The 16,121-nt window shown below is 44.0% G+C and overlaps 1 protein-coding gene across 1 annotated transcript in view; it reads right to left on the bottom strand.

Annotated features, from left to right (window-relative positions):
* Positions 1-16,121, bottom strand: part of DNAH5 (dynein axonemal heavy chain 5) — a 243,975-nt gene that overhangs the window by 26,480 nt on the left and 201,374 nt on the right. Inside the window, exons 70-74 of the mRNA XM_060191928.1 lie at positions 15,730-15,879; positions 8,319-8,564; positions 4,926-5,145; positions 3,803-4,008; positions 2,334-2,537 (exon numbers count right to left, since the gene is read on the bottom strand). Of these exons, the coding sequence (XP_060047911.1) occupies positions 2,334-2,537; positions 3,803-4,008; positions 4,926-5,145; positions 8,319-8,564; positions 15,730-15,879 (1,026 nt within the window). The remainder of the gene's footprint in view (positions 1-2,333; positions 2,538-3,802; positions 4,009-4,925; positions 5,146-8,318; positions 8,565-15,729; positions 15,880-16,121) is intronic.

Below are 16,121 nucleotides of genomic sequence, written 5' to 3'. Positions count from 1 at the left end.
ACATCACTCTGGTACATGTGCTGCCAGGGATCGAACTCAGGACCTCATGCTTGAGAGTCCAAAGCTTTATCACTGCACCACGTCCCAGACCACCCTGGTGAATCTTGTTCTGTTTCCGTCTACTGGCTCCACAACTCCTCCAGAAAAGAATATAAATGTGCTTTAGAAACTAGCCTGGAGAGACCAAGGACTGCCTCTTAGTTCCTTAAGGTCTATGCTGCTGGCAGATCTAATCGGAGAGATGAGCTCACGCCTTGCTTTACAATATGCGGTGTAGAAGGGGGGCTGCCACTGGCATTCTGTTGACTAAAGATCTAACCTAGTTCCAATCAGCAGTTTAAATAAATGTTGCATAATTAGTGGCAACTGTGTTTTTAAGATACCAGAAAAATGACAGTTTTTCACAATTATGGTCCGAATGAAGCTGCAGGTAGGGTTTTATTCTCCTAGGAAGAGAGAAACCAGGAAAAGAAGTGCTGAGATAACAACATACTTAAAGACAGTGACAGTTAAGAGGCCAGCAGAGACAAAAGCAGAACAAACAGGGAGAAGTTTCCCTTGGGTATTTAAAAAAAAAAATGAAATTAACCTATAGCTTGACATATATTCCTACGCCAAGCATTTCTGTGCCTAATATAGTTCCAAGTGAACAGGGATGATCTTGATGGCAGGGAAAATAGAAAAAAGAGAGTTAGGGAAAGGAAAGAAAAACAAGAAGAAAGAAAGGGAAAGAGAGGAGAGGAAAGGAAAGGAAAGGAAAGGGAGAGGGGAGGGGAGGGGAGGGGAGGGGACATAGAAAAAGAAATGAGCAGTGGAAAACAGGGCCAGCGATATTGCTCAGTGGTACCACACAGGTATAAGGCTCTGGGTTGATTCCCTGGTACCACATTTTTCCTTTTTATTTTTTTAAACCTACATTTTCTCTTAGAACAGTGCTTCTCTAGCAGAGGGTGACCGTGCCCTCCCCAGTCCCCAGTAAGGACAGTCCTTGCTGTCTGGAGATATCTGGGGTCATCAGCGCTGGGCTGGGGATGCTCCTGACATCTCGCAAGCAGGAGGAGGGATGCTGTGAGCCATTCAGCTCAGACGGCCCCACGGGGAAAAAGGGGCCCCGGCTGCATGAGACGGTGCTGAGGAGAAAGGAAAGTCTTCTACATACGTCAAGTCTCCGGACAAAACCACATGCCCATGCTATGCAGGGAGACATGGCTGAGGAACAGACAGAGAAGGACTGAAAAATAGAACAGAGTCTAGAGGTTCTCTCTGCACTATTGTCAGGAGGACGGAAGTCTTACAGTCATCAGCTCCAAAGGATTTGTATAAATTCCTTGGCTCAAAATCTACCCAATCTATCAAGTCCCCAAAGAACATTCCTCACCGGGAGTCGGTCGGTAGCGCTGCAGGCTAAGCACACATGGCACAAAGCATAAGGGCTGGCACAAGGATCCCTGTTCAAGCCCCCGGCTCCCCACCTGCAGGGGAGTCACTTCACAGGCAGTGAAACAGGTCTGCAGGTGTCTGTCTTTCTCTCCCCCTCTCTGTCTTCCCCTCCTCTCTCCATTTCTCTCTGTCCTATCCAACAACGACGACAATAATAACTACAACAACAAGGGCAACAAAAGGGAATAAATAAAATTTAAAAAATAAAACAAAGATGTTAAAAAATAAAAGTTCAATCCCTGGCATCACATGTGCTAGAGAGATGCTATGAAAAAAAAAAAAAAGAACATTCCTCACCAAGGCACGAAAACAGAAAGGACGAAGGGGAGGTGAAAAGACATCCACACAGGATAACTCAGTAGAAAATACAAATGCTGTGATTGTTGGATAAACATTAACATGAAGAAAACGACTCTGGGAGAAGGTTTGTCACGGAAGTGCACCACCCTGAAAATTGATTTGAAAAGAGCTAAACACCAGAGGCCAAGTGGCAGCACAGTGGGTTAAGCACAGGTGGCACAAAGTGCAAGGACCTACGTAAGGGTCACGGTTCGAGCCCTCGAATCCCCACCTGCAAGGAAGTCGTCTTGCAAGTGGTAAAGCAGGTCTGCAAGTGTCTATCTTTCTCTCTCCCTCTCTGCCGTCCCTTCTTCTCTCAATTTCTCTCTGTCCTGTGCAACAACAACAGCAATAAAAATAATAACTACAATAACAAGGGCAACAAAAAATGGGAAAATGGCCTCCAGGAGCAGTGGATTTATAGCGCAACCATTGAGTCCCAGCGATAACCCTGGAGGCAAAAAAAAGCTGGACACCCTGGAGATGAGTATCAAAATCATGAGAGGGCTACAGTGTGTATTTGCTCTGTATATAAAATTCAGAAGTCAGCCAACCTGGATGTAGTGAAGGTAGTTGTCCACTGTGTTACATTTCGGAATGTTATATCCTTGGTAAAAGCTGAAATCCGGCCCAAACATATTTTCACTGAACCAAACCTTAGCAAAGGTGTTCAACAATCTTTTGTCGTAATCGTCTGTGACTCTGCCTCCATATTGAATCTCTCCAATCATGTAGCAGACGGTGGTCCAGGAAACACCCTGGGGGGAAAAAAAAAAGTGAGGTGTGGTTGAGAGAAATGCTACCGTCTCTTCCGCATGCCTTTGCCAAGTGTCACACAGTCATCTGGGTCAGCGTCACTCAGCCACACATCCACTGTTCACCAGTCATGCGGCAAGAAAATGAAAGGAGCCAACATGCAGGGCTGACTCACGATCTGAAATCCACTCTTATGACTGATGCATTCCCATCGTTTCAAGTTTGAATAGCAACATAAAAATGATCCTTTTGAGACTACTGAGGCTGTTCATTAGAAATTATATTCCGAGGGAGTCGGGCAGTAGCGCAGCGGGTTAAGCGCAGGTGTCTCGAAGCACAAGGAGTGGCGTATGGATCCAGGTTCAAGCCCCCCAGGTTCCCCACCTGCAGGGAGGATTGCTTCACAGGTGGTGAAGCAGGTCTGCAGGTGTCTGTCTTTCTCTCCCTCTCTCTATCTTCCCCTCCTCTCTCCATTTCTCTCTGTCCTATCCAACAATGAGGACATCAATAAAAACAACAATAATAACTACAACAATAAAACAGCAAGGGCAACAAAAGGGAATAATTTTTTTTAATTCTTAAAAAAAAAGACAGAAATTATAATCCAAAAGTTATCTATGAGCCAGCAAGTGACACATCAGGTAGGGGACGCACATCATCACGCACAAGGACATGGGTTCAAGTCCTGGATGGCTACATGGGAGTGCCTGCAAGAGTGGAGCACTGCTTTGGTCCCTCTCCTCTCTGGGTCTCTTGCTCCCTCTTTATCATTCTGTCTCTCACCCTCTATGGAGAAGAAAGGAAAAAAAAGTGTCGGCCAGAAACCGCGGTGTTGTGTAGGCACCAAGCCCCAGCTGGGGTCAGTGGCAAAATAAAATAAGTCATCTGGAGAGGCCTTTTCATTGGTTAGGGGTAAAAAAGCAAGCTCTCCAGGCCAAGTCAGTTACTTCCTTCCAGGCTGCCTTCTATGCAATACCATCTTTCCTTTGCAAAATAAAAGTATGATCAAAATATATCCAGTCTTGACCTGAAATCAAGAGGGAAACATGATCCGAGCAGCTATGACTTGAAGATAATGATTCATAGGCATTGACAACTATCACTTTCCCGGGATTTATCCTGAGCTGCTGTTCCTGAGGTCTCAGGTCCAGTCACCAGCAGCATGAAGCAGCAAACACACACACACGCAAACACACACAGACACACATAGAAACACACACACAGACACACAAATAGACACACACACACACAGACACACACACAGTACCTTCTTTATATCCATGTCATCTAAGTGGTTTTGAATGAACTGCACAGTGGCATTAAAGTCAGCTTGATTGAACTCATAGGGGATGTTCCACCCCAAAGGACCAAACTTGCGCCTCTCCTGGACTGTGGAGTGAAGAAAGGCGACTGCGTACAGCATGGGCTTCCACTGGGCCACTGTGCTCACGTCCAGCAGGTCCTGACTCACACCTGTTGTGGTCAGGTGGTTGAAGACATGAATCATCTCCTAAACATCTTTTGTAAAACCACTTTTACATTCTACTAGTTGCTCTTAAAAAATCTTCAGTAGTAAACGTCAATTGTTCTGAATACATTTCATCATAGTCATTGTTACATTAAAAAAAAACATTTTATTTGATACGATAGAGAAAAACTGAAAGGGATGGAGACAGAGACAGAGAGGGAGACAGAAGTAGACAGACACTTGCAGCACTGCCTCACCACTCATGAAGCTTTCCCCCTGAAGGTGGAGACCTGAGGCTTCAACCAGGGTCCTTGAACCTGGTTTCTTGTACATGGTAACATCTGCATTTAACCAGATGCAGCACCACCCACAGCCTCTGATAGTTATAATCTCAGGAGAACCTAGCAGTGTTTGAATTGTTACCTGGAAAACTGGAAAATGTTATGCATGTACAAACTATCGTATTAAATGTCAACCTCCAATAAAGAAATTTTAAAAAGATAATAATAAAAAGTAAATTAAAATAATTTCTGGGGGAAAAATAACAACAACAACAACAAAAAAAAAGAAATTATTAAAAGAAAAAAAACGCTATGTTCCCACTTATGTATGCAAGGAGACCATGAACAATTAAATCATCAAATTTATCTATTTATATAAAAAGCAGCTATCTAGCCAGAGAGTAGCATGAGCCAGAACAGAGCAACCTGGGGGACCAGAAGGTGCAAACTCTTGTCTCTGATGTCCTCACACCACCGGAGAGGATTCCCCACAAAACATGATGAACGCGCTATCCCCTGCCCCCACGCTGTTCCGTAGCACTGCTATTGGCTATGACTATATCCCAGATTATTGCTTTTATAATTCCTTGAAGGAAACAACACTGGAATCCTCTTAAGCTTGAACGAATCCCAGGACTCACCACCATATGTTCTTTTTAATCCTGCCCGGAGGCCCTGGGGTGGCTCATTGGCAAATCTAACGGCCATCTGAAGGAGTGTGATAGGGAACTGTCTGTGAACCTCGGTGGTCATCCACAGGCGGAAGGCGTCATGTACAGTCTCGGTCTCTGTGATGATGTCCATGAGCTCAGCCATGAAATCAAGGCCCAGGTGGCAGTTCTGCAGCAGGACCCATCCTCCCTGTGGCAACAACAGCAGGTGAAAATCAGGCTACTGCATATTGAACCCAGAGCCTGAAAGGAGTCTGGGAATTAAATTTTAAGAGAGGAACATCCTTAAGCACTTTGAATTAATCTCCCTTGAGTCTGAGAACCCAACAAACTTTAAGATAAGCTCTATTTTCGCTTCTTCCATGTGTTTGTCTCCTCACTTCACTAGCGTGACAACTGCAGACATGAGAGATGACAGAAATCATGAAAATGAACATCCAGGTGAGACGCAAAAAGAGAACTGTGCTTCCAAGCAAAGACAGTTAGCTGGAGACAGTTTCTTTCCTAAGTTCCACTAAAGCCACAGTGAGGGAACTTTGTCTTCAAGGTATGAACCAAGGACCAAGGCTGAGAATGAAATCAGTAGTATCTGAAAAGAGCATCTAAGGGAGCAGATGCTAAACCGGCTACCATGTGGGAAAAGCTACCATGCAGCCTGACCTATGTCGTCTGTAACTCCCCAAAGACTCTAGATCAAGCGGCATGAGGTCCTCTGGAAGCAGGAAGAAGACGGACCCAACACAAGGAGATTCAAAGTCCTGATTCCGATAGAAACAGAAAGTTGATCTGTAGAAGACAAAGCAGACAGAGTCTGTTCTGGAGGGCATCAGCAAGCTTGACTACAGGGACCTTACCAAAAACTGGTGAAATACAAATCCCCTACTGAATTTTTGACACCTACTTCTCCTCTTTTCCCCCCATCCATCCTCGCACTGAGTGCCCAGAGTACTGTCAGCAGCGCATCTCGCACTCTAGAATGAGGGAGAAACGTCTCTGTGGAATCTGAGCACTCTATGAACGAGAGCCTTAGGAAGTGATAATCCTTATCTCATGTAGAAACTATTCTGTAAGTACAAGACAAAGTCCCCCCCAAACAGAGCACCACAGGCATAAAAAAAAATTAAGTGCTACAATAACCATTTACTCAATAACCTACAGAACAGCTGTGCTAAAGTCATCTAGAATATTCTGATCAAAGTCTGGAGTCCCTCTGTTGACTCCACAACCGGAAATTATTTATATCTAACTGGTATAACCAGATTTATTTCTCTCTCCAAGAAAACAACAGCCAACCACCAGACCTAACCTTGTAGAAGAACTACATATAAAGAGAAAGGCTTGGAGTTTCACGTGTTCTTATATATTTTCTCTGGAAGTACACTGCACTGGCAAGTCAATAAACTACCTGGTTTTTGCACTTGGAAAATTGTCAACTGACACTATCCACAGTTCAAAACAAATAAACAAAAAACATAGTTAAGAACAAAAAGACTGTCCTCCAGTATAAAGGTGAACTGTGACCTACGTTTCTTAGGTGAGAATTCTGAAGCTGCAGTCTTCACTATGAAATCCCTTCTCTAGTAGGGTTCTTTGGTGTCGTCATATTCTCTAACAAATATCTTGTTTTCTTCTTACTGAGAGATCATCATTTGCTATTCTCAGGGAGCTTCTTCATTCTGCCATATTACCTCAGACTTGGAAACTCACCATTTTTTACTGTGTACACTTAACCTGGTGCACTAACACTCGGTCTCCATACAACATACCATTTTTATTAAGCTTTTTAAAACTATTATCTGTGACAAGTTCTAAGGATGCTAATAAGAATTAAGAGTTGGGAGTTGGGCTGTATCACAGGTGGTTAAGCACAGGTGGCGCAAAGCACAAGGACCGGCATAAGGATCCCAGTTTGAGCCCCCAGCTCCCCACCTGCAGGGGAGTCACTTCACAAGTAGTGAAGCAGGTCTGCAGGTGTCTGTCTTTCTCTCCCCCTCTGTCTCCCCCTCTTCTCTCCATTTCTCTCTGTCTGATCCAACAACGACGACATCAATAACTACAACAATAAAACAAGGGCAACAAAAGGGAATAAATAAATATTAAAAAATTTTTAAAAGAATTAAGAGTCCTTTTAATTGTTTTTATTATTGGTTAGAGATAAATTGAGAGTAAAGGAGGAGTTAGAGAGGGAGGTGGGGCATGCAGCAGTGTACTGCATTACGTGCAAGGACCCACTCAAGAATCCCAGTTTGAGCCCCAGCTCCCCACCTGCAGGGGAGTCACTTCACAAGTGGTGAAGCAGGCCTGCAGGTGTCTATTTTTCTCTCCTCTCTATCTTCCTCTCCTGTCTCAACTTCTCTCTGTCCTACTCAATAAAAATTAAAAAAAGGAAAAAATGGCCACCAGGAGCAATGGATTTGTAGAGCTGGCACTCAGCCCCAGCCATAACCCTGAAGGCAAAATAAAACGAGAGAGAGAGAGAGAGAGAGAGAGAGAGAGAGAGAGAGAGGCAGGCCTGCAGCACTGCTTCACTGCTCATGAAGCTTCCCCCCTGCAGGCGGGGGATGGGAGCTGGAACCCAGATGCCTGGGCATGTTGAGCTCAACTGGACTGCCCCCACCTGGCCCTGATTCCTCTTCACCTTACTATAACTACTAAGCTGCAGGTGGGTACCTGTAGGTTAAAGTCTTCTACCTGAACTCACAAATATCTGCTACATAATTACTCATTTAAAATTCAAATTAAGCAAGTTCCCTGCTGATGCCAGTATCTTTATTATAAACATACTGATATTCATATAATGCAAACTGCTTGGGGTAAGCGGTTGTGGTTGAGTAAGTTTTCTGTAAGCCATGGCTTGGCAGAAACACTTCTGTAGAATATTTCTTAAAGGTTTGTGTATTTTTATGAATGAAAAAGAGAAAATGTGTGTTCTTGAAAGAGAGAGAGAGAACTCAGCTCTGGCATACCATAACACCTGTGATTGAACATGGGGTCTCTGAGACCTCACGTATTCAAGTCTGTACTGTAATTCTTAGATACCTCCCCAGTTTCAGAAAAGTCTTAAATTGTATCTGTTTTTTTCACAGAAATTCTCTAACAGGAGCTGTAGAGATAGCATAATGACTATACAAAAAGACTTTCATCCATGAAGCTCTGAGGCCCCAGGTTCAATACCCAGAATCACCATAAGACATAGTAGTGCTCTGGGGTCGGTCTCTGTCTCTCATAAATGCATTAAGTAACTAGCATCCAGTGTGTATATTTTAACTCCCAGGGATCCAAAGCTCCTTTCTGCAATGCTGGTCTATGACCTGTAGCATCAGCACATCAGCACCATAACACAAGGTAGATATTTGGTCTCACGTTTGCCATGGTCTGTTGTAAGAGTTTCCGGGCATGCACTTCCTGGCCCTGCCCCATGGACACATAGCGGGTCTCGATTTTCAATCTCTTTCCCAAGGCGATGATGGAATCCGTGGGGTCTGAACCCATAGACAAGAGGCAGATGAGTGGTGTCCGAGGGTCTGACTCCTCCCACGTCTTTTCCAAGTCCAGGATAACTCCTTCAGCGTATTTCTCTCCCATGGAGTCCATGATGTACTTGCGGGCCTGCCAAAAAGTTACAGGAGTCAGAAAGAAAGAGTTCCAGCTCCTCCATGTGGACCCTGAAGTCTCTCAAAGTCATGTTAAAGAAGGTTCCGGTGATGTCCACAGGGTCCCTCCCAGTGAAACAGAGCAGAGAGACCTCTACCAAACACACAACCACACAGTGAAGAGACCAGAATTTGGGGGCTGTGTGGTGATGCCCCTGGTTGAGAGCACATATGGCCCCTGTCTTTCAAAGATCCAGAGTTTGATTTCAGCCATTATCTTGAGGCCACCTTTCATTGCGAATATTTAACTATGCTTTATATCAACATGAAGCTTTGTATCAACTCCAGGACTTGAAGCTTATGTCAGAGTGATGTCTCTCCATAAGTCTGTCCTCTTTGCAAGCTCAAGTGAGACTAGCTCCCTGTCTCCTCTTAGATCCCATAAAGGGGGAATTGTGTTATCTGCACTTAGGTTACTGAATGCCTGCAGGTGTGTCTATTTCTTGCTCTTTCTGGATCCTGAGAGCCATTTTTCTCACAAGAACACACATGCCAAGATGAGTATACCCATTCGCAAGACTCAAAACAGCGACCTTAGAAAGGATTTGACCTATTACAAACTGGACAACCAGGAAGAGAATCCATACTGAAGACTCTCACTCAGAGGTGCAACCTAAGCAGCAAGGGCAGGTAGGGAAAACGTTAAGTGGAACTTGGACTGGGTGTGGTTATTGCGCCAAAGCAAAGGACTCTGGGGAAGGAAGCAAAGGGATGAGATGGAGGGGTGTCGGGATCCAGGTAGACGATAAGGGAAGGGGTCCTACACTGAGGGAGCAAGTAGCTTCCAGACAAACATCATGGGGAGAATAGAGTTTAAACCTATGTGTCAGCAACTATACTGTAAACCGTAAACCCCACCCCATAAAATATATATGGTAAAAAAAGAGAGGAACGAGGCCGGTGGTGGTGCACACAGTTGAGTTCACACGTCACCATGCACCAGGACCTGAGTTCGAGTGCTCCCCCCACCTGCAGGGGGGAAGCTTCACAAGTAGTGAAGCAGGTCTGCAGGTGTCTCTCTCCCCCTCTCTATGTTCCCCTCCCTTTTCAAATTTCTCTCTGTCCAACCTAGTAAAAAAAAAAAAAGAGGGGGTCGGGCGGTGGCGCAGTGGGTTAAGCACATGTGGTGCAAAGCGCAGGGACCAGCATAAGGATCCCGGTTCTAGCCCCCGGCTCCCCACCTGCAGGGGAGTCGCTTCACAGGCGGTAAAGCAGGTCTGCAGGTGTCTGTCTTTCTCTCCCCCTCTGTCTTCCTCTCCTCTCTCCATTTCTCTCTGTCCTAGCCAACAACGAACAACATCAACAATGGCAATAATAATAACTACAATGAGGCTACAACAACAAAGGCAACAAAAAGGGGGAAAAAATGGCCTCCAGGAGTGGTGGATTCATGGTGCAGGCACCGAGCCCAGCAATAACCCTGGAGGGAAGGAAAAAAAAAAAAAGAGAGAGAAGAGAAAAGGAAAGGAAAGAGGAGAATCAAAAGATAAATAGCCACTAGGAGAGGTGGATCGCACAGACACCAAGCCCCAGAAATAACCCTGGTGGTAATAAAAAATAAATAAAAAATAAAAGACAGAAAGGAAGGAAAAGGACCATCTGCTATGAATATCCTCCCTTGTCAAGTCATAACTGCAGCTCCAGTTCTCAGGCCACCTTATGAGTGGCAGTTTGAGAGACATCTGTTGTAGAGTGTATGCAGACTTGGGGGGAAATGCACCCCACCTGGTTTCCCAGGGGCCCAGGAAAAGGCAGTGAGAACCCTTCCTGACAAGGTTAAGCCAGCAATAATAAAAGAAAGAAACAAGAAAAAAGAAAAAGCCAGTGACCTGACCCTTCAGCTTTCCTCTCTGACCATCTTCTCCTTGATAAGTTCCAGTGGCCTGGGAGAAGCTGTGAGGAGATGGGGTTTAGTCCAGTATGATTCGGAACACAGAGTGCCAGTCATCTGGGGATTCCTCAATACTTTTCTAGGTTAGCGGGATCCAGCATCCAAGCCCCTCACCTGAGTATAATCGCCAACACATTGTTCTGTAGTCCTCTGACCTGTATGATATAAGCTCTCCTGACGCACTCTTAGGCCGCACTGAACATCTAGTCTACACAGACATTCAGTCACCCCGCTGGGACTATGTGATGGAGAAGGACTCCTAAGGTGGTGTGCACAGGCACTGTTCCGGTAGCAGTCCTTTCCCAGCCTTGGCTCCCTCCGTGGATGCATCTCGTCAAAATCCAAGTGTTTTCGACTCCAGGATCGCAAGAAGCTCAAAAAATGCCCAGTGTTGCAATGGAAGGAACACAGTAGTGACTCACCACAATCACTGTCATCCAAACTCTAGCCAGAATGCCCTGTTACACACATCAGAGCCCAGATGGTCAACAATTTGAAAATCTGATGCCCGCATAGCCTCTGTTGCACGGCAGCTCCAAATCAGCCATAGCCATCTATAAACAAGCTAATGTGACTGAACTCCAGCAAAGCATGGCGGACACTGGAATTAGAAAGTGGCACAGATTTCACGTATCACAAAATTTTGATTCTTCTTGTGACTGCTTTTCAGGAAACTCAGGGCTGTTCCAAAGAATGTCACAGTGGATAAGAAGAATGTAGTAGATAAGAAGCTGTGGAATACTAGCCCTGGGCAGACAACCTCACCAGTATGTCCTGGAAGCCCACCTCCCCAGAGCCCTGCCCCACTAGGGAAAGACATGCTCAGGGTGTGGATCCACCTGCCAAGGCCCATGTCCAGCAGAGAAGCAATTATAGAAGCCAGACCTTCCACCTTCTGCACCCCATGAAGAATTTTGGCCCAAACTCCCTGAGAGATAAAGAATAAGGAAACTTCCAATGGAGGGAAGGGGATATGGTGGGAATTGTACCCGCTCTTAATCCAGAATCTTGTCAATCATTATTAAATCATGAATAAAAAAATTAAAAAGAAAAAAATGGAATCCTGCCTTTGACTACAATGTGGATAGAATGGGAAGGGGTGATGCCAGGAAAACAAGTCAGAAGAGAAAACAACAAATGCCAGGTGTCAGGACAGGATTACACGCCGACTCGAGGCTTGCGACAGCTTTGGCTTGAGTTTTGCTCCATCAAAGCCTGTTACGCACACAGCATCTTTGCACCTGCTGCTTGATGTACCACCTGGCCCCCTCCACAGTGAGAACTTTATAATAAGGTTTTCAAGCTCTGTGACTGAAAATCACAAAAAGGAAATGAATCCAGGAATGAGAATTTGAGAGGGCAGGATAATTATTTTTTTTTCTCCAGAGGGACCTTCTAGATCTCATTTAAGACCTCAACATTATCAAAAGGTCCATAACCATTCATTAAATAAATATCCTAAGGGAGTCAGGCAGTGGAGCACCAGGTCAAGCACACATAGTAGGAAGCACAAGGACCCACACAAGGATCCCATTTAGAGTCCTCAGCTCCCCACCTGCAGGGAGGTCGCTTCACGAGCAGTGAAGAATTTCCCTGTTCTTTATCCCACTCTGGGAGTATGCATCAATATTCTTTTTTTTTTAATTTTTTATTGATATAAGTATGAATAACTAGTCCACTGGATAAAAGGGGTACAATTCCACACAATTCCCACCATCAGTGTTCTGCATCCCATGCCATCCCATAACATCCACTGGGCAGAAAAAAACTGAGAAAGGAGGGAAGATAGGGAAAGAGACAGAGAGATACCTGCAGCACTGCTTCACCACTCATAAAGCTTTCCCCCTGCAGGTAGGAAAAACAAACCCTGGTCCTTGTGTATTGTAATATGTGCACTCAACCAGGTGTACCACTACCCAGGCCCTCTGGTTTTTGTTTTTTTTTAATCCAATAAAAAAGGAAAAGAGAGGGAGTCAGGCGGTAGCGAACTGGGTTAAGCGCACATGGAGTGAAGCACATGGACTGGTGTAAAGATCCTGGTTCGAGCCCCTGGATCTCCACCTGCAAGGGAGTCGCTTCACAAGCGGTGAAGCAAGTCTGCAGGTGTCTGTCTTTCTCTCCCCCTCTCTGTCTTCCCCTCCTCTCTCCATTTCTCTCTGTCCTATCCAACAATGATGACATCAATAACAACAACCATAATAACTACAACAATAAAACAAGAGCAACAAAAGTAAATAGATAAAAAATAATCTTTAAAAAAAAAGGAAAAGAGATAAATGAGCCCTGGCAATAACCCTGGAAGCAAAAAGGGAAGGAAGAGGAGGAGGAGAAGGAAAGAAATATCCTAATAATATTTCAACTGTTCTAGAACATACTAGACTATAACAGCAACAAACTAACTATAGAAGACCAATCAAAAAGTCATGGCTGTCATCACCCTACAGACGAAGGGGCAAGAACAAAGATGACAATGACACAAAATAACAAGGGCGATTCAAATGTCGGCAGTGAACTAAATGCAGCTCGTATGAAAATAAGAGACAAACAAAGGAGAGAGAAAACAATGAAGCAAAGACGGAAAACAGAGAAACTTCCTGAACTATGTACACTGCCCTTACACAAGATGACTATCTGAAAACTCATTCGGGCAGGAGAAAAGTCCTAAGTTTGAGAAGAAAAACCAAAGGAAGGGTGACCTTGGCACCTTAGTTACAAACCTCATTTTTCTTTTCCCAATAAATCACTGAATCTAGTTGTTTTCATGACTCCACAGTGCCTATGTGAGTTTCGAGGTGGTAACTGTGTTAAGTTTTTAATGTCCCCTCTAGAAAACAATGAAGAAAATGTCCTACATTCTATTACAAACCCAACCTATCGTTACCCCACAGCTGTAACGGACAAACCCTTAAGGAATCTACCTGCTTGGAGACTGGGGTTAGACTTGTAATCATGCTGGCAAGCAAGGATGAATATTTTGCAGAGAAATTCCTATGATGGTAGACTGACAGACTTAAGGTCTTTGAAAAGATAGGTTTTGGGGAAGAAGAAATCACACTGAAGCTACGCACAAAATTCTCAGAATTTACAGCAATCTTCTTCCTTTCTCTTTCTCTTTTTCTTTTCTTTTTTTCTTTTCTTTTTTTACCAGAGCACTACTCAGTTCTGGCTTATAGTAGTGTAGGGGATTGAACCTGGGACTCTGTAGTCTCAAGCATGAAAGTTTCCTTGCATAACCATTATGCTATCTACCCCACCTGGAAATCCACCTTTTTACATGCAAGGTTGTAACATGTTCTGGTTAAATGACTCCTTCAGTATACTCTCTGCTCACGTACCATCTAGATAGTTAGATCATTAAACCCCATAGCCTAAATGTCTGAATGTACATCACAGTATATTTATACGTCATCTACTTTTCCACTTTTAAAATATTTTATTGCTACAAATTACATAAAAGCTTATAAGAAAATACTCACTGAAGTTAACAATTTATCTCTTTAAGCTTAGAGGAAACTGTCCCTAAAAGAATCTCCTAATCTTTCTACACTGTTGGTGAGAATATAAGCTGGTATAGCCCCTGTGGAAAACAATACAAAGAGTGCTCAAAATATTTTTAAAACAGACTTATCATATAACCCAGCAATTTATTTCCTATTTATTAACCCAAAGAACACGAAAACATGCATCCCAAGAGAAGCATACACACGTAGATTTATCAAAGTACTATACATAGTGACCAAGCTTTGGAAACAATCCAAGTGCCCAACAACAGAAGAATAGGTAAGGCAATGGTGGTCTATTTACATAATGGAATAATATTCAGCTGCAAAAAAATATGAGCTAAAATAAAAATATTTTTCCTAAAATATGAATGAACCCTGGAAGAGATTTTATCAAGAGTGAGAAGAACCAGAAAGAGAATGACAAACACCAAGTGATCTCACTTATATGTGGGATTTAAGAAACAGGTCAGGGAGTCGGGCAGTAACGCAGTGGGCTAAGCGCACGTGGCGCAAAGCGCAAGGACCGGCGGAAGGATCCCGGTTTGAGCCCCCGGCTCCCCACCTGCAGGGGGGATCGCTTCACAAGTGGTGAGGCAGGTCTGCAGGTATCTGTCTTTCTCTCTCCCTCTCTGTCTTCCCTTCCTCTCTCCATTTCTCTCTATCCTATCCAACAATGATGACATCAATAACAACAATAATAATTACAGTAATAAAACAAACAAGGGCAACAAAAGGGAATAAATATTTTTGAATAAAACAGATCAAGGAACATATGAGGTGAAACTAATAAGTCAGGTTCTGTCTTCCCTTCCCTTTCAGCACATCTGAAAATTCAAAAGACAGGGGGAGATGTTAAGAGAAGGTTAGGCTGGCTGGCAAAATAGCTCATCTGGACAGTGTGGCTGCATTTCTGTGCATTAGTCAGCTTTGAGCCTGGCCACTGCATTTAAGGAAGCTTTTGTACTGTGATTTTTTTTTTTTCATCACGCCCTCTGTCTTTCTGTCTCTGTCTATGTAAAAAAAAAAAAAAAAAAAGAAAAGAAATCAAACTGGAGTGGTGGTGTCCAGCCAAGAGGGATGAAGAAGGGAGAAGGAAAGTGGTGGAAGAAGAGGATTGGAGGGAGATGGCATTTTGGTGGTGAGTAAGAGGTGCTGACAGCTATTTTGAGGTGGAATGAGACTGCAGCCTGTGAAATGATAGTAATGTGAAATGACACTTGCTCAGCAAAAGTAAATTAGTTTATAAGCAAAAGTAAATTAGTTTATCATTGTTAGACATAGGGACCAGGTTTGAGCCCCCAGAGATGCCACACAGGAGCCCTAGAGGACTGTAGTGCTCTGGTGTTTGTCTCTCCAGCTGCCTTGGTCTCTCTCCATCTGACAGAAAGAATCTGCCCAAAGCTATGAAACTTCACACAGATGAAACACGAACACCCTCCCCCAACTTGCCCTGCTCATTTTTTTGTCACCAGGGTTCTCACTGGAACTTTGTACCCACCAAACTCCGCCATTCCTAACAATCATTTTTCTTACAGAGGGAAGAAGGGACAGAGACAGAGAGAAGGAAACACACCTTCAGCACTGCTCCACCATTCAAGTCAAGCTTCTTTCTAGCAGCTGGGGTCTGGGGACTTGAACTCAGGTCCTTTCACACAGTAATGCATGTGCCTTATGAGGTCTGCCACCTCCCCTCCCCCTCTCCTCAGTTTATAGCAGGCGCTTCTTACTTGAGCTATCGTTCTGTCTGGACACCAGGATCTAATAAGAAGAAGACGTCGAAAGCAGTCAAGAGACTTATCGTAGGCATTTGGCAGTGGTTCCTCTTCTGGGTTTTCTTTGTCAAACCAAATCTTCCATAATTTCTCATTTCTTGAGATCTGAAATACCAGGAGAATAAGGTTATTCTGTCACATCTCTCACATCAAGGACCTCTCAGTAATAGCTCTCAAATGCTCTCCACCAAGCCTGCTGACCATCTCAGACAGGTAAGAGTGATCATATTTGGAAGTCGGGAGAAAATATTTTAGTGTCATGTGATTTTCTCCAAAGTTCATCTGTGTCAACAACAACCTATAGCTAGCTTCCCAAGTAGGAAAGCCCTGATTTGTTTTAATTTCTT

The sequence above is a fragment of the Erinaceus europaeus genome, chromosome 5, assembly GCF_950295315.1.
Source record: "Erinaceus europaeus chromosome 5, mEriEur2.1, whole genome shotgun sequence".
NCBI lineage: Eukaryota > Metazoa > Chordata > Mammalia > Eulipotyphla > Erinaceidae > Erinaceus > Erinaceus europaeus.
The sequence above is the reverse complement of the archived record's forward strand: the minus strand, read 5'-3'. Positions and strand labels throughout refer to the sequence as shown.